The 19,225-nt window shown below is 34.3% G+C and overlaps 3 protein-coding genes across 3 annotated transcripts in view; all 3 read left to right on the top strand.

The window, feature by feature from the left end:
- Positions 1-2,858, top strand: part of LOC145330380 (uncharacterized) — a 35,372-nt gene extending 32,514 nt beyond the window's left edge. Inside the window, exon 15 of the mRNA XM_080175018.1 lies at positions 2,756-2,858. Within this exon, the coding sequence (XP_080031144.1) occupies positions 2,756-2,858 (103 nt within the window). The remainder of the gene's footprint in view (positions 1-2,755) is intronic.
- A 421-nt stretch (positions 2,859-3,279) lies between these two features.
- On the top strand, positions 3,280-9,177 carry LOC145330379 (uncharacterized). Its single transcript, XM_080175017.1, has 7 exons — positions 3,280-3,309; positions 3,351-3,449; positions 4,356-4,488; positions 4,760-4,845; positions 7,209-7,300; positions 8,149-8,323; positions 9,082-9,177. The coding sequence occupies exons 1-7, from the start codon at positions 3,280-3,282 to the stop codon at positions 9,175-9,177; spliced, it is 711 nt and encodes a 236-aa protein (XP_080031143.1).
- A 1,455-nt stretch (positions 9,178-10,632) lies between these two features.
- LOC145330378 (uncharacterized) lies at positions 10,633-19,070 on the top strand. The gene is made up of 11 exons (XM_080175016.1): positions 10,633-10,771; positions 11,012-11,071; positions 11,379-11,501; positions 11,959-12,017; positions 14,804-14,909; positions 15,220-15,413; positions 15,926-16,003; positions 16,698-16,753; positions 17,095-17,232; positions 18,132-18,253; positions 18,885-19,070. The coding sequence occupies exons 1-11, from the start codon at positions 10,718-10,720 to the stop codon at positions 19,068-19,070; spliced, it is 1,176 nt and encodes a 391-aa protein (XP_080031142.1). The 5' UTR covers positions 10,633-10,717.
- Positions 19,071-19,225: the final 155 nt, after the last annotated feature.

Here is a 19,225-nt window from a genome sequence, read left to right as displayed (position 1 = left end):
AAACAAAACAGAGCAGACGGACTTACAGAATTACATTTAAAATCATAGAATTGTTCCGCTACTTCAAATGCAACATTTTGTATTTTTAACCATGATATTTTAACAAAATATCTTTTAAATGTCAACAACGAGTAGTAATAAAGAAAAAAAATGATTTAACGGTTTTTTATTTTTTATTTACATACTTTTTATTGAAAAAATACTAAATTCAGATTTTTATATATTTTTCCGTAAGAGGACAAACTGTCTTAAGAATCAGCCATGTGACGTCATAAAAATTAGAGATTAATCATATCTTTTTTAGGGGTTTTCATTCCCACTTCTCCACTCTCATCTCTCATTTTTATGACGTCACTTAGACACTTAGACACCTTCCGTTTTTCATTTTTATTTAATTTATTGTCTTCTTAATATTTCAAAGTAGCTTGATGTCTGTTTGTCTGTCTGACTAAGGCTTGAGATCTCGGTAGCCGCGGAACCGATTGGGCTTCACTCTTCATGGAATTTAGCAACTGGTTCTGCGCTGGTTTATATCTAATTTCTTGGGAAGGGGGGTTGGGTGGGACTAATATAAGAAAATATACCCACCCCTCAATAAATTATATTTTTGTACACAAAAACAAAAGGGGGGTGGGGGAGGCACCACATTCGGTGGCGTAATCATGGTGGCTTGTTTTAGTTAATGCCAGGGAGGGAGGGAATAATTAGCCCGTCATTTATACTAGTACCTAATGTTTTTATAAACACTTTCTTTTATTCGTTGGCATGAAAACATTGTATAATCTACTATATCTTGAGTTTTTTTTTAACATAACAGTGTCCATACTTTTTCAACTTATAATCTATAATCTAATTTTGACCATCGTCATTGGGGGAGTACATTAAACTTCAAAGTTCAATGTCTTATCCCCTAAGATCCCTGAATATTGCATAAAGTGTTTTTCGTGGACGTTGCATTTTGTTATAGTTATTTAAGGGCTTACAAAACTGGTATTATTTTAATGATTTGTAATTTTATATTTGAAAAAAAATGTCTGTAATACGATGCTATACATTATTTTCCTGTATGGGTAAGAACCAGTTCTTAACTAGCGGATATTAATCGGTTTTAAAGCCATACTGGAAAATGTTTTTCGTGGATGTTGCATATTGCAAAAACATTAATTACTCATAAGCTTAATAATTTCTCATACTTTTTGTTCACACCTATTACAAAGCAAAATTTTAAAAGTTGTTATTAGGGTTGAGGCAGAATGTTTTATAATTTTTTGTGATAAAAATTAGGGATCTAAAGGGATAAAATAATTGTCGAAAAAATTATGTATATAAATATATAAGACTTAATGAGATTGACCTAAGGATCTTGCTAACCGCTAATACAATATAGTTTTCTTTAAAATGTAGCTTCTAATATGTCCTGGGAAGGTTTATAGCTATTTTGGGGGACCGAACCACCCAAGGGCGTCCAAGATTTTTTATTTGGGGAGGGGGGTAAAAAATAAAATTTTAGATTAGAGGGGGGGTAATCTTTATATCATAGAGGGAAGGACGTCCAAGCTTTTGTAATTTGGGGGGGGGGGTAGAAATTAAAAATAAAAAATAAAAATTTTTGGTAGGTAATTACCACTTTTCCCCTTCCCCCCCCCCCTATTGGACGTTCCTGGTACCACCACCCTCACAATAGGAATCACACATAAAAAGAAAAGAAAAACAAAATATTTTAATTTTTCTCTGTATGACTTACTGGACTTTTCTTTGTAACGAAAGTTGGGTTTGGGGGGAAGATTTGACTTCTCCCCTCCCTCCTCTTACTTGTAGTATAGATTATCCGTTTTATCAACACGTTATTTAATTCGTTGGCCTAAATAACATTTTTTTTATTATAATTATGGGTTTACACCAATTGATTGGCCATTGCCTTGTGCCTTCATGGACAAAGAAAACATCTTCACTTTTATTGAAATTTAAATTCAACCCTAAAATCTATTATGCACTTACTTATGCAAATTACAAATAAAAATTAACTTTGCGTAAAAATAACTAATGAATCATATTCGTAAGTTGCATAAATTTTATTGAGTAATTCACAGAAAAGATTTAAAAAGATAATTTTACTTTCTTTAAATTCAAAAATAGTTAGTTTTACGAAGACTTTTGTCTTAATAACACCAAAAGAAGTTTAAATCAAACACAATAATGGTTTCATTTATTTTTGAAATGTAAGCTATTAGGATATTACAAAAAAATTATTTTGATTTTTAATTTGGTTAGGCTATGTCAAAAAATTTCCATTAATAATTCTACTTAAGAGGAAATTTAATAACAATCATAATTTGGAGACTAGATTAATTTATTATCTATTGTATGCAGTAAAGGGTATAGAAGGGTGTCAACACCCCCCCATATCTTCAAGGTCATATTCTAAGTTATTTTGTCTTACACATTAACTCTAAATAGTTTGTTCCTTTCCTGACCTTCAGTCGTTGAGTATTTCAATTACATAAAATGCCTTGTTTATTATTTTTTTTAAAATGTTTGTGCTATCTACCTAGCTGGATTGCTGGCATCCAGTACCCGCCAGGATGGAGATATTCAAAGAATTTCAACAGTCGGTTATGTGTATCAACCATATTTAAAAAGTCACTTAGTTATGGCCCTCTATCTTTCACAAACATAATTAAGGTAGAAAAACACGGGTTGGGGGTGTTGTTATCCCTCCCCCCCAAAATCCAAAAGCTGAATTTTACTTTTTCAGGTACAGAGGAGGGGATGCTGAACATTGTGGAAAATCAACAAATTCAACGCTGAGAAAACGACAAGCTGCTTGGGCCTCAAGGAATTTTTATATTTTTTTGTAGCAAAGGTACTCTATAATTATTTGAGCTTCTCCCACTTTGCGTCTTACAGACGGATATACGTACGGACAGATGTAAAATTTCATAAAAAAAATTTTTTTATAGAAAATATATATACACTTGCATAATTTTTTTTATATATTTAGATATTTTAACTTTAAACAATATACAAAATAAAATAATCATATTTGCTTTTTTTATAAAAATATTTTGTAGATAAATTTTAAATTACATATTCTTAAGTAAATTGATCCCGCCCCACCCCCCACCCCCTATTTTGTTCGTTCATTTACATTTTTGTAGAATAGTTATGTATCAAATCATATTAAAAACAGCTTTTCGCGAATATTAAAATGAAAAATTATAAGGTTAAAACCAGTGTTGTTAACAAAACTGGTATTAATTTTATGATTTTATTGTATGGATGAGAACCGGTTCTAAAACTACAAGTCAAGTTATTAATCAGGGGTATAACTTACTGAAATTGTAAAAAAGCTGCACTTGGAAACCAAATATGAATATAAAACTGCTAGGAACAATACTGCCAAATCTAAAACAAGTACTCTACCTGACCTAGAGGGGAATTCTTTACAGGTTACCATAAACAGATAGATAGATGAATAGATAGATAGATATATGGAAAGGTAGATAGATAGATAGATCGTAAGAACGATAGTTAGACATACAGATAGACTAACACACATACATACAACCAGACAGAAAGACAGAAGCTAGACAGACAGACAGACAGATAGACAGACAGTTACACCCACAGAAAGTCATACAAGTAGACAGAAAGATATAAAGAACTAAAGTCGGATAAACAGACAGTAAAACAGAGATAGCGACAGAAAGACAGATACACATACAGACAGACAAACTTACAGAAAGACATGATGCAAGAAACATAAGACAAACATGTGGAAAGATAGTCAGACAAATAGGCAGTATGTCAGACAGACTAACAAACATATATTGACAACATCCATAAAAGCGAAGCTCTAAAATAGAAAGACAAGCGAACATTAACACTTGTAGAGTATCAGAACTGAATAAGCAGAATATTAATGCATAATTCAATACAAAATTGTAAGTAAATGATGACATTTTAGGACTTGATTATAGAAATTATTATAACAGTGTACCTTGTTGTTATAGGAATCTGTATTGCAAAAATCAGATTAATTAGATATTTTAAACATACAAAGTTTGTTGTCAAAAAAAGTAAATAATCAGCTTGTTTTAAACGGACGTTCAGACTTTCTTGTAATAATTATAGAGATGCTGCGCTATCTAAGTTGGACCTAACTGTTATAGGAACCAGCATGCAAAGTATTAAATCGATAGGACAATTATAACCTGTTTAAATTTACGAAAAGATATAACCGTACGGACGGATGGACCTACCCTAATAATAGAAAAGCTTCGCTTCGTTTTTTTTTTTTCATAATTGATTGATATGGTAATTTTTATATCAATAATAATAATGATATTTTTTAGAAGGACCATTTACTAAATCATCAAGATAATCCGCCGACAAAGTTATTAAACGGGAGAAAAGAAATCACCGCCACTCAGCGAAACGGTAAACCGTTACCAGAAAATGGGAGAAAAGAAGCAAAACGAAAAGATATAGGAAAGTTGGAAAAAGTGTCTGATTTTTAAAAATGAAGAAAAAAAAAGAATTTTAAATAATAGAATAACATAATTTTTTTATCTTTTTTTCTATTTAAAATAGGGATGTTATATGGGGAGTTGTGGTTTAATACCCCTCGCCCCACAAATTAATTATATTACCAAAAGTTTTATTCATTGGCTTTGGAACTTTTGGTACTTTTTTAATGATTGGTTTTACAATTGGGCTATTTTTTTATTATACTTTTATTTTCAACCTAAAAAAACTGCAGGTTCAAGAAAGGGTGAAGTTAACGGTACCCGAAAATCTACTCCCGAAACTGAACTACCCAGGCTTATTGGAACCAAGTCTCAGGTATATATCTCAGTATAGACCTATACCTAGAGGGGATAGACAGACAAATAGATAGATTAACAGAAAGACAATAAAATACCCAGTCTTATTGGGACCAAATTGTACGAATAAATCCCAGTATATTATCAGTTTAGACCTAGAGGAGAACCTAGTAAAAGTGTCTGACTCTGATTGTGACGTAAAAAAAATTAGCCAATGAGAGGCCAGTATACACTGTAATTGACCAATGGTAAAATTTATAGTGGCCTCTCATTGGCTAATTATTTTAACGTCATAATCAGAGTCAGACACTTTTACTAGGTTGCTAGAGGGTATAGAGAGACAAATAGATAGACAGACAGACACACAGTAGATTAGATAGATAGACAAATAGATAGATAGATAGATAGACAGACACTTAACCCTTACAGATCGGGGGGGGGGGTCATATTGACCCCCCCCCTCTATTTTTTCAATGTTATTTTTTTTGTAGGTAAGATAGAGAGTTGTGACTTCATGACTTTTTAAGTTTAGTAATTATACGTCGGCAAGAGTTGATTTTATTAGGATATCTGGTCTGTGTCGGTCGTGGTGTCCGGTCAAAGTCGGTTGGGTAGCACCAAAATTTAAAAAAAATTCTAAATAATTCTTAATTTCTACATTATGACTTTGTTTATAAGATAGAAACCTAAAATTTTTTTGTTGAATACTGAGATATCAATGACGTTATGAGAAAAGTGGTGTTATGACCGTTTGACCGCACCCTGACCGACTTTATGACCGATTTTTGTCCGGCTACAGACATATATCATGAAAATCGTGGCTTCTATTACAGCTAGAGACCTATAAATTTTTTTTTGTAAATCCTTGAGCAATAATAAACAGATAAAAATATTAATTGGCGCCGCCAACCGCCGTTTTACCGCCGTAACCGCCGAAAATGGCGGTTTCCGTTATTTGCCGTTTTTTGGCGATGATCAGAAAAAGTAATTTTTTTGTTATGAAAAATAAAAGTTCGTCCTAAAATTTGGTCATCCTAGCTGCAAAATTGGCCGCTCTACAGCTGTTTTAAAATTTAGCGGCTGGCCGCTAAAAAGCGGCTAAGGAGCGGCCTGACTGCTATGACTAGAAAAAGTAATTTTCTCTAAAAATACACATGAACCACCAGAAAAAAATTTTACGTCTTTATCTGTAACAGAAGCCGAGATAGAGGGGGGGGTCAATATGACCCCCCCCCCCCCCCGATCTATTAAGGTGGGAATAGGGGCCCGATCTGTAAGGGTTAAGTATTCAGTTTTATAGGAACCTAATTGTAGGAATAAATCCCAGTATATTATCATTAAAGACCTACTCCAAGAGGGGATAGAGAGAAATATAGAGAGGAGACAGACAGACAGATGGATAGACAGACAGACACACAAATAGATAGTCGGACAGACACAGACAGACTTTTAAGTACCTAGTCTTATAAGAACAAAATTTTAGTCTTATAGGAACAAAAGGGGACAGACAAATAGATAGATAGACAGACACACAGATGGATAGAAATATAAAAAAACAAACACACAATTGGCGGACAGACAGACATATAAGTACCAGTCTTATTGGAACCAAATTGTAGGAATAAATCCCAGTATGTTATCAGTATAGACCTAAACCTAGAGGGGACACACAGACAGACAGACAAAATATCTGTGAAAATAACTTTACAGACTGATGGACGGACTAATTAACAAACAAAAATAATTATAGAGTAGCTTCTGTAATACAACTACATTAGGTACTTGGATTTTGCTCCAGATTTTCATGTACTCTAACAAAGTGAAACTTGCAGATGTATAAAATAGTGATACCCCCCCCCCCCCATCCCCTGTCCTTCTACTGTATGAATGAACTGGCCAATAAATGAAGTCAATAATAGCAACCTAAATGCACGACATTTTTCCCCTGTCAATATATCCATTAATATTATATTTCCATTGAGATAATATGTCAATTAAGATATATAAGTTGGAAAAAAATTAATGTTAGAGGAAGATTTGAAATCTGCGTCAAATTTTAATGATTTTTTATAAAATTCGTTTTGTTGTATAATTCTTTATCTAAAAGCGGAAATACAATTTAAGTTAATTATTTTGACATCTGTGATTGGTGGATTGAAAACTATCTGCGCTCTGATTGGAGAAGCTTAAGTGTCGTACATCATTCAACTAATTAGAGCGCTGGTAGTTTAAAATCCACCTATCCTGTTGGTCAAAATTAATTAACTTAAATTGTATTTCCGCTTTTAGATAAAGAATTATACAAAAATACGAATTTTATAATTAAACCTTAAAATTTGATTGAAATTCCTTCTAACTTATATTTCTTAATGTTAATATTAGGCAAGCACAGCAAGTTCTAGTGCTACAAGAGATAGTGGTATAAGTCTAAGTGAGCTGGAATCTAGCAATGAAAAAAGTAGATTAACTAACAGGTAGTTTTCATTTAATAGCTGTCTTTCTATAAATGTATTTATTATCGGCTATGCACCTAAAGGCACTTAACCCTTAACAGTCGGGCCCCTTGCCGCACCTTATTATCTCAGTTCCTATTAGAGCTAGAGGGCTATTTTTTTGTGCAAGTCTCCTGTTTGATAATAAATTTCCGACCTTAAGTAAGTCAAAGTCAATTTTCGCTTCCTTCACCCTTTTATTTAACAACCTTTGTTTTTAGGTCCTCTTTTACTTAATTTCAAACGGCTGTTTTTTTATTTTTGAAGCTAGAAGAATTTTTTTTTGCAGAAAATGTTTATCTTTATGTAAATTTTATATTAGAAATATCAAACATAATATATTTATAAATATATCATTATATCTAATAACCATGAAGATCTATTTATCCATTATTGTCTACTAAAATGAATTCAAGGTATCCAAACAAAATGTGGACCTTTTTAAACTTTAAATTGCGCAGCTTGTGTTAATAGGTAGTGACAGATCTATAGAATAGATGTATATACAGACAACTACCTCTCTTCCCTTTTCAAAGACCTCTGCTTCTAAATTATTTTCTACTACTTGGCTGTGTTAATATAAGCGACACCATTGGTTGATTTTCAATGACCCAGGATAGATAGGTTCCCTTTCTTCCTCTAGTGTTTTACACTTATTGGATAGTAGAAAAATGCTTAGAATATCGTTAGAAACGCCTTAAGCTTTAGTTTTTGGAAATATAAATACTATTTTCGTGCTCTTATTGGTTTAATACATACTTTGTAAAATTTGAGGTTTAAACATTATATCAATTTATCCATATATTTATATTATCTGTTTTTCTATGTAGAAGCCATAGTAACAGTATACCCCGAGTATCACGTACCAACAAGAACAACATTATCTCAATTGACCAGCTGCCGGTCAACGGTCAGCCCGTTCAGTTTTCCCGGCGGAACGGCGGCTATGTGAACGGCGGGGAGGAAGAGCTGGAGCCAAGAAGTCAGGCTCCGAGGAAATGGAAGGCAGGATGATCATTTATTAAATGCAATGGATTAAATATTACCTGGATCTTACACTAGATTATCAAAGTACTCCAATAAAAAGATATATGTAGCGGGCTAAGATAGCTATCCCCAAATCTCCCATATACCCCAAATCCTTCACGCCTACTGGATGAACTAGCTGACCAATGATTGTGGAAATAGCTACCAAAATTCGTGTGAATTTCCGCCAATCATAATATCCACTTAAATTCAACATGCATTTGTAAACCAGATTCTGTGAAAGCAGTTTCAGCCAAATTGTTTAGTTGAGCAGCGAATCCCTCCATGGATGGAGGCGACATTGGTCAGCTTATTGCACTAGTCTCCAAATTTTTATAATAATGTTTTCTTATTCGTTAGCGTAACAACTTTGGGGGCTATTATTGAATATTGATTGGTTGGTTCATAAACTTGAGTGTCAAAACGTTTCAACCGCTAAATGTAATTTACAGAAAGGGTAATTTTTTGTTTTGTAACATTGGGAATGTACAAAAATGTATTAGCTATTGTCTTATCTTGTTAAATCTCTGTAATTACTCCCCCTTAGTTTGATGAAAATTTAAAATATGGGTTGAGGTCAGTTTTTGTTTGTTTATCACTTTAGGTAAGGGTTTAGGGAACTCCACAACTATCCGACTTTTTAAATCTTTAAAGCTCATGATCTCGCTAACCACTGGACCGATTTTGTCCTCAATTTATATTTTATTTGGTGAATAAATGATGTCAATGTTTTGAAGGCGAGCCACATGGAATATTCATATTCAGACAATGAAGATGACGTCATTCTGTCGGTCATTCAGACTAGTGATCAACCTAGGAATACAATAAAATAGATAGATAAATATAGACAATTAAAAGATAAAATAAGAGATATACCTACATACAGAACAAAGCAACAAACATAATGAAAGACATAAGAACAGACAGAAAGATTGATAAAATGACAGATATAGAGTAAGACAGACAGAAAGATAGAAAAATAAATAAAAATACAGACAGACAGATTGAAAGACATAAAGACAGATAGAAAACAAAAGACATAAAAAACATAATGACAAACAGAAAGATAGACAGAGAGACAAACTGAAAAACAGACAGATATTCAAGAAAGACAGACAGAAAGACAGATATAAAGACTTACAGAAGGACAGACAGAAAGAAAAAAACAAATAGACAGCCAGATAGACAAGAAAGACAGACAGAAAGACACACAAAAAGACACACAAAGGGGCGAACAGAAAGACAGAGCGACAGAAAGAGTGACAGAACGACAGAGAGAAAGAGAGACAGAACGACAGACAGAAAGACAAACAGATGGACAGACAGACAGAAAGACAAACAGAAGGACAGACAGAAAGACAGACAGAAAAAAAGACTAATGTAAAGACAGACAGAAAGACAAGAAAGACAGATAGAAAGACAGACAAAAAGACAGACAGAAAGACAGAAAGACTGAAAAAAAACAGACAGAAATATAGACTGCAAGACACAAAGAGGCGAACAGAAAGACAGACAGACAGAAAGAGAGACAGAAGGACAGACAGAAAGCAAATAGAAGGACAGACAGAAAGACAGACAGAAGGACAGACAGAAAGACAGACAGAAGGACAGACAGAAAGACAGACAGAGAGATGGACATAAAGACTGACTGAAGGACAAATAACAGACTTAACAGCAATATTACAAACTGACCGCTTGAAAGAAGGACAAAATTACATAAAGATAAACTTGCTGACTGACTAACAAATATATTTTAAAGGAAAAACCTATTGATCAGCTAATCAAAGAGGCAAACTAAGAATAAACAGGCAGACAGACAGAAGTACAGACAAAGAGACAAATGTAAAGACAGATAGTGAGGCAGACAGAAAGACAGACAGACACACATAAAGACACATAGAAAGACAGACATTATAACAGACAGAAAGACAGGCAGAAAGACAAACGTAAAGACAGATAGAGAGGCAGACAGAAAGACAGACAGGCAGAAAGACACATAGAAAGACAGACAGAAAGACAGGCATAAAGACATTCAGAAAGAATGACTGAAAGACAGACAGAGAAATATTAAAGGTTATACTGAGTGACAAACTGAAAGACAAAAAGACAGGCTGATTGCAATGTAAAAAATGTCAATCTTATAAACTGACAGCTTGAAAGAAGGACAAATTTACATTGAGATAAACTTGCTTACTAACTTACAGACATTGAGACAAAAAATATAGTGCTAGATAAAACCTAATGATCAGCTAAACAAATGCATTAATTGTTGTATAACCGCTTAGAACCCCTAAATATTTCCCTGGGGAGCCGCCCGTCCAACCCAAATCAACCCTCATACTTCGCCAGGCGGAAAATTCGCCGTTTTCAGCGATGCGACGGGGTGTAACGGGATCATCAGACAACGTTTCAACGCCTTATTCTCAGGTTAGATATTTTTTTACTGTGAAATAATAAGTTGTCTGTTTGTTGGTATGTAACTTTAAAACAAGTGTTCTTAAGGGATAAGACAATAAACCATGAATTGATGTACATTATCCCCAATGATGATAAATATAATTACCCATTCTAGTCATATAAATAAGGTCCATATCAGCAAGCTAAATTGACGACAAATTTTCCCCTGTCACTATATACCCATACAATATATTCTTTATCCATTTTTAGATTTCTGGAATCTCGTCATATGATTATGAGGACGACTTTACTAGCGACGAAGAATCCCAGGTAGATAGATAGATATATACATGAAGAGATAGATAGATATATACATGAAAAGATAGATAGATAGATACATGAAGAAATAGATAGATTGGTTGAGAGATAGACAAAGGGATAAAATAATTTTAATAAATAAGGTGTTTTTGTCTGAAGTTTAAGGCGTATAATTTGTTTAGTGCTGTAACTACAGGGAATGAATAATCAAGGGGGAGGGGAAGGAATCAGGATGTGGAGAAATTTTCCCTTAAACTTGTTTGTCATAATCCTTGTCCCTTGCCTGTGCCTTGTACCTACTAAAAAATAATTTGCCTAGGTATCTGCCTTCACAAGCGCCTCCAGGAAGTCTGTAAGCAAAATACCAATCAAGAGGAGCTCTAGTCTACACAGGAGGACTAATCTTATTCTACAGGGGTCTGTGGGCAAGCTATCTGATCAGGTACACAAACAGACAGACAGACAGATAGATAGACATACATACAGACAGACAGACAGACATAAAGACAGCCAGACATGGACAGACAGACATACAGACAGACATACAGGCAGATAGACAGACAGACAGACAGAAAGATAGAAAGACAGTGGTACTTTAAATGTTTGATTTTTTTGATTCAAGTCTCTATGATACCTACATATGTTGCGTTCAAGTCTCTACGATACCTCGTTATGTTACGTTGAAGTCTCTTGCATAAGAAAAATTATTTTTTGTGATTTTTCTTGGGAGGGTGGTGGTACCCTCCCCCAAAATAGTTATAAACATTCCCGGGACCTATGAGAAGCTACCAAGTTAAGGAGAGCCCTATCTGTAGCGAGATCGTTCGGTACACACAAAAAGACAGACAAACAACCTTTTACTTTATTATAAGTTTATAATAGTTTTAATTTTATTTTAGATGAACTTATGTTCTCCATCTCGAGTACCTGATAAACAATCTACAGGATATCAAACTAGGTAGGTATTCATTATATAAAAGCAACAGGATTTTTTTTGCAGGGAGTAAGGGAGAGGACAATGGGCAATTAATTTAGTTTTATAGTTGTGACCCTTTAAGGTTGAAAACCCAGATATTTCAAGATAAAACGAGCATTTCCAATAGAGCAACTTTTGTTGGAAATTTATAACTTTTAAAATTAGTTTTAATTCGAGATGCACCATCCTTAAATAAAATGATGCTTTACTACAAGCCTTTGATTTTCGAGATCTTAACGCGCTAGTTTGCCGCGATATTATGCATGATTTCTCGTGACGTCATTCTTAATTAGTACCTAAAATTGGTTAGAAACTGCTAAATTCTTGTATGTTCCCTTTAAGCCAGTACCCAAAGTCTGATACTCCTAAAAATTGAATATTCGATCTATTGTCCCCTCCCTTACTCCCTGGGATTTTTGTCAGTCTGTCTGTAGTTTGTACCAATAGATCTTTCTGGTTCTCCTTTACGATGGAACTTCTCATTGGTCCTAGGAAAATGTATAACTATTATGGGAAATGGTACACCCACCCTCCCAAGAGAAATTGCAAAAAAATATAAATTTCTAAAGTACTGCTAGGCGGAGCAAGTGTTTTTAGAAACATTATTAAGAAACAGCTGATTTAACATAGTCAAATCAAAGTAATTCTTAAATTATTTTTTTAAGAGAAAACATTTAAAGTGCCATTTCAGGCCACTCGGTTAATATATCTATTGTAATTATCTATCTAGATAGGTACCTAGTAACTATCTTTGTGTACATAAATTGTTTATAATCACCCACCCAGAGAAGAAATGCTAGCCCTAGAATTATTACATGATATTATCTATCTATCTATGTAGAGAGCCTAGAAAGGAGGGTGTATATAATCACCCACACAGAGGAGAAATACTAGCCCTAGAACTACTACATGATATTATCTTTCTATATATATATCTATGTAGAGAGCCTAGAAAGGAAGGTGTATATAATCACCCACCCAGAGGAGAAATACTAGCCCTAGAACTACTACATGATATTATCTATCTATATATATATCTATGTAGAGAGCCTAGAAAGGAGGGTGTATATAATCACCCACCCAGAGGAGAAATACTAGCCCTAGAACTACTACATGATATTATCTATCTATCTATATATATATATATCTATGTAGAGAGCCTAGAAAGGAGGGTGTATATAATCACCCACCCAGAGAAGAAATACTAGCTCTAGAACTACTACATGATATTATCTATCTATATACATATATATATCTATGTAGAGAGCCTAGAAAGGAGGGTGTATATAATCACCCACCCAGAGGAGAAATACTAGCCCTAGAACTATTACATGATATTATCTATCTATATATATATATATATATCTATGTAGAGAGCCTAGAATGGAGGTCCTGCGGTGGTTTTAAGCTATTTTCTTACACCCCCAACCCCCCCAAAAACAAAAAAATCCCCCCCCCCATTTTTTTTTTCTTTTTTCTTTTTAAAAATTTTACGAATTTTATGAATTTTACGAATTTTACGAATTTTACGAATTTTACGAAATTTACGAATTTTACGAATTTTACGAATTTTGCGAATTTAATCGCTAAATGTTTTCCTGCTGGGTAGGTGCGAAAATTTGTGATCCATTCTGCTGGGTAAGTTATAGAAGATGTAATTATACCTCTTGGGGCAAAGCCCCTAGGGGCTAGGGGCGAAGCCACTAGTATATATATATATCTATGTAGAGAGCCTAGAAAGGAGGGTGCATATAATCACCCACCCAGAGGAGAAATACTAGCCCTAGAACTACTACATGATATTATCTATCTATCTATATATATCTATGTAGAGAGCCTAGAAAGGAAGGTGTATATAATCACCCACCCAGAGGAGAAATACTAGCCCTAGAACTACTACATAATATTATCTATCTATCTATATATATCTATGTAGAGAGCCTAGAAAGGAGGGTGTATATAATCACCCACCCAGAGGAGAAATGCTAGCCTCAGAACTACTACATAATATTATCTATCTATCTATATATATCTATGTAGAGAGCCTAGAAAGGAGGGTGTATATAATCACCCACCCAGAGGAGAAATGCTAGCCTCAGAACTACTACATAATATTATCTATCTATCTATATATATCTATGTAGAGAGCCTAGAAAGGAGGGTGTATATAATCACCCACCCAGAGGAGAAATGCTAGCCTCAGAACTACTACATAATATTATCTATCTATCTATATATATCTATGTAGAGAGCCTAGAAAGGAGGGTGTATATAATCACCCACCCAGAGGAGAAATGCTAGCCTCAGAACTACTACATGATATTATCTATCTATCTATATATATCTATGTAGAGAGCCTAGAAAGGAGGGTGTATATAATCACCCACCCAGAGAAGAAATACTAGCCCTAGAACTAATACATGATATTATCTATCTATCTATATATATCTATGTAGAGAGCCTAGAAAGGAGGGTGTATATAATCACCCACCCAGAGGAGAAATGCTAGCCTCAGAACTACTACATGATATTATCTATCTATCTATATATATCTATGTAGAGAGCCTAGAAAGGAGGGTGTATATAATCACCCACCCAGAGAAGAAATACTAGCCCTAGAACTAATACATGATATTATCTATCTATCTATATATATCTATGTAGAGAGCCTAGAAAGGAGGGTGTATATAATCACCCACCCAGAGAAGAAATACTAGCCCTAGAACTAATACATGATATTATCTATCTATCTATATATATCTATGTAGAGAGCCTAGAAAGGAGGGTGTATATAATCACCCACCCAGAGGAGAAATGCTAGCCTCAGAACTACCTACAGATTATGAACAATATGCCCCCACAGATAAGTTCCAGGTAAAGAAACTACATCTAGTTGAGCAAACAGGGTCGTCCAAGCTTTATATTTTAAGGGGGAAAATCTAAAGTATTTAAAATATTAAGGGTGAAAATGAGAGGTTTTGAAGTTTGAGGGGGGGGGGTTAAACATCCCTTTACCCCCACCCTTAATAAACAGTCTTTAAAATCCACATAATCCACATATATCTTTATATTGTTTAACCCAATGTTTTTTTATGGGAAGTTTTTTGGCTATTTAACTTTAAATATATAATATTATGAATATTTAATAATAATATTTGTAATTATTTTAATTGTTTTTTTTTAGGAATTATTAATGAGAAATCAGAGTAAACTATCTTCCCCCGGCCACGGTGTCTTAGGCTATGGTGGAACCCCTCCGGGCGCCCCCCATGGTGTCCTAGGCTATGGTGGAACCCCTACTGGCGCCCCCCATGGTGTCCTGAACTACTCTAGTACGCCCACAGCTGTCCAGGGCAGATATTCTTCCACTCCATCCAGGTAAATAAATCTGATATCCTTATATAAAAGTAACAGGTGGACTACTGTGTCCCTGTATGTATGTATTTACCGCTCTGGAAAGATTTGGTTCTCCTTTATAATTGGCTTTATATTGTAGTATATGTCATAGATCCCTGGAATTTTTATAACAATTTTTAGTGAGGGTAACCAACCTCCCAAAAAAACGGCCTAAGAAAATTTTCTTCATTTTCTTTTTAAAACTAAAATTGTAAATGGGTAGGAGTCGACCTCCCTCCCCCCCCTTCACCTGCATGAAGTGCCTCTAGAGGCACCTAGGGGAATATCCGCTAGTTCTACATTTTATATTCGATATTGCGACTGTTCATTGGCCAAGATATTCCCTTACAGTAGCATTTAAACGTGGCTAGTAAACCACAATACGGTTCTGATTAGACCAGAAACTTGTGTATAAATAATCTATATTTTGATCTATCAATCTATAAATATATCTATACATTTATCTATCTCTATTGATCTATCTATCTATCTAGATCTAGCCTGACCCCCCACTCCACAACTTCCAAGAAGGGCTCCAGAACCAAAAGTGTTTCTCCAGCTGTACAGAACAGGTATTATGTGTGTATGTGTATGTGTGTGTGTGTGTGTGTGTGTGTGTATGTGTGTGTGTGTGTGTGTTTCTCCAGCTGTACAGAACAGGTATTATGAATGTATGTGTGTGTGTTTCTCCAGCTGTACAGAACAGGTATGATGTATGTATGTGTGTGTGTGTGTTTGTGTGTGTTTCTCCAGCTGTACAGAACAGGTATTATGTATGTATGTGTGTGTGTGTGTGTGTTTGTGTGTGTGTGTGTATGTGTGTGTGTGTGTTTCTCCAGCTGTACAGAACAGGTATTATGTATGTATGTGTGTGTGTGTGTGTGTGTATGTGTGTGTGTGTGTGTTTTTCAAGCTGTACAGAACAGGTATTCTGTGTGTGTGTCTGTGTATGTGTGTGTCTAGGTGTCTCATCTGTCGTACAGAACAGGTATTATATGTGTGTGTGTGTCTGTAAGTGTGTAGAAACCCGGTGGAACGGGCTATATTTAACCTAACCGAAAGAATGCATAATAAAAATTTAGTAAATAAAGATTTTAGTCTATTTCTATGGAAGTAAGTTAATTTTCCATGTAAATTTATCCCCTTTAATAATTTCTGTAAATAAATAGTTGTATTAGGAGGGGGGAAGTACTTCGCTTTTTTATCTGGGGTAAAGCCTCTAAAGTATTTAAGAAATATATTCTAATAAAAAATGATATATTTTAGAAGTGTAATGGAGAAATCGAAAATGAATACTGCCAAGAGTATGAATGATATACCAGGTAGATGAATGGATAGATAGATTGATAGGTTTATAAGTTGATAGATATGTAGATTAATAGATTGATAGGTGGATAAATAAATTGATATGGTTAATAGAAAGATCGATGGTAAAAAGATAGGTTGATAGATATATAGATGATAAATAAAAAGATAGATAGAAATATAGATAAATAGATAGATTTGAAGTACATATATATAGGTTTATAGATAAATAATCGATTGATAGGTTTATATAAAATAAGGTTTTGTGTTGATGTTATCAAGAGTTAAATTCATATTGTTTAAGCAATATATTTCTCGCTATCTTACATTTTCTATCTTAATATATATCTTGGTGTAGGTACCGAGATGATGTGTGAAGAGGACCATGACCTGGATGCCTCAGACAGCTGCCACGCAGCTACCACAGCCGCTAGCTCGCGCAGGGACAGACAGGAACAGCCAAAAACCGAGCCGCCAAAACGACGAAATGCAACAGGTCTCTTTAATGATTTTTTTCAAAACTATGTTCAAGATTTATTCAAAATAACATAAGTAGCGAAGCACAAAAAAAGGAGATTTAAAGAATATTTGTTAAAGTTGATAATAGATTTTTAAAGAAGAAAAAAACTATCATATTTTCTCCTTAGCGTTACAGACGGATGGACGGACTGGCGGTCAGACAAAGTAAAATATAGAGTAGCTTTGCTACTAAAAATTGATAATCAAACTAATATTCATATTCATCTGATTTTGTAATAATGATTCTTAAGACAATATTTTAAGCAAGGCAATTCTATAAATAAAATCCTATTCATGTACAATTTTCTTTAGACTTACAAATTAATATTCTGTATATTAAGTCCTGACAATCTACAAGAGTTATTGTTCGTCTGTCCTACTTATAAATTAAGAGCTTCGCTTTTATATAAAGGGTGTTAAAAAAACAATCGCTTTAAAAAGAAAGATCTGTCAAACATCAAGAAATAGAGATACCTTTCATGTCTCAATGTTTGATGGGTCTATCTTTGTCATGCCAAATTGGCTAGGATTGAGTTAGAAGCCTGGTTAAGGTGTATATAGAAAGGTCTTTACATGCTCCATCAAAAATTCTTAACATTATGGGGTTTAACTACAAGGTTTTTAGTACCTAAGACGATTTGTTGATTTTTAATCTCCATGTAAGGAAAAATTCTCAACAAGGGCTGGGACTTGGGCTGTAGTGCTCAGGAGAGGTGAGTATAAATCAAAATCCAATATAGTTTTCTCATTGTCATTGCTTGGACATGATTTCGGTCGTTTTTTGTTAGTTTTTGACCAAAACTGTAGGGTTTATATTGAAAAAAGTGAAGCAATTGGTTTTAACACCCTTTATGTTGTCATCCTTGTTTTTATTAGGAAGTACTACAAGCACAGCCAGACGTAGTCAGAGCAGTGTCAACAGTTCAACATCATCCAGGCGGGGAGCCACAGCTGCTAGTTCTTATAATATATCTAGCAACCAACAGCTAGCTTTACAGGTAGATAGATAGATAGATATAAATGTATAGATAGATAGATAGTTCAACCTCATCCAGGCGGGGAGCCACAGCTGCTAGTTCTTATAATATATCTAGCAACCAACAGTTAGCTTTACAGGTAGATAGATAGATATAAATGTATAGATAGATAGATAGTTCAACCTCATCCAGGCGGGGAGATACAGCTGCTAGCTCTTATAATATTTCTAGCAATCAACTTTACAGGTAAATAGATAGATAGATAGTTTGATAGATATTTCAACATCATCCAGGCGGGCAGCCACAGCTGCTAGCCTGCATATTGCATAATATTTCTTAATATCCGCGAAAAAATTGTCTTTAATACGATTATATATAGTATTTTCACTGGATAGAATCGGTTTTAATCAACTGAATATTAATCTGTTTCGAAGCGATACTGATACAAATCGTTTTAAATAAGTAGATACTACGTTCCTTGTCTTACCTTACATACTAGTTTTATATTTATGACCAATACAAATGCCCAATGAGAGGCCAGTATACATTGTAATTGACCAATGGTAAATTGTATACTGACCTACCATTGGTCATTTGTATTGTATGGCGTCTTTTTTATTGGACACTATACGCTGTTTCATATTTATTTTAGGCGACGCCATCACTGAAATCGCCATTTGACGGAATGAACCTGCCCCCCTGGGGCCGCCCTGACGAAGGCTTGGAGCGCACCCTAACTTTGTTAGAAGAAGAAGATTGGGAGAAAAATGTGGATGGTTTGACGGCACTTTTTAGGAATTTAATTTTAAGTCTCAAAAATAAAAATGTAGATGGATAAAATGTTTGAAAAATTACCCATGTGATGTCATAAAAATGAGGGATTATCCATCTCTTTTCCAGGGATTTTCTTTCCCACTTCTCCTCTCATCTCCCTTATTTTTATGACGTCACATGGCTGATTTTTGAGACACCTAGATAAATATAAATATTTTT

The sequence above is a fragment of the Acartia tonsa genome, chromosome 10 (assembly GCF_053477335.1).
Source record: "Acartia tonsa isolate MP-2025a chromosome 10, ASM5347733v1, whole genome shotgun sequence".
Classification (NCBI taxonomy): domain Eukaryota; kingdom Metazoa; phylum Arthropoda; class Copepoda; order Calanoida; family Acartiidae; genus Acartia; species Acartia tonsa.
Note: the sequence above shows the minus strand (reverse complement) of the source record. Positions and strands in the feature narration are given on the sequence as shown.

Coding starts and splice junctions, on each gene's coding strand:
- LOC145330379 (XM_080175017.1), top strand. CDS start 3,280: ATGAGAACCGGTTCTAAAACTACAAGTCAA. Junction 3,450..4,355: donor TAGAGGGGAATTCTTTACAG/GTTACCATAAAC, acceptor GATATTTTTTAG/AAGGACCATTTACTAAATCA. Junction 7,301..8,148: donor AAAAGTAGATTAACTAACAG/GTAGTTTTCATT, acceptor TTTTCTATGTAG/AAGCCATAGTAACAGTATAC.
- LOC145330378 (XM_080175016.1), top strand. CDS start 10,718: ATGCGACGGGGTGTAACGGGATCATCAGACAACGTTTCAACGCCTTAT. Junction 16,004..16,697: donor TCTCCAGCTGTACAGAACAG/GTATTATGTGTG, acceptor GATATATTTTAG/AAGTGTAATGGAGAAATCGA. Junction 18,254..18,884: donor ACCAACAGCTAGCTTTACAG/GTAGATAGATAG, acceptor TATTTATTTTAG/GCGACGCCATCACTGAAATC.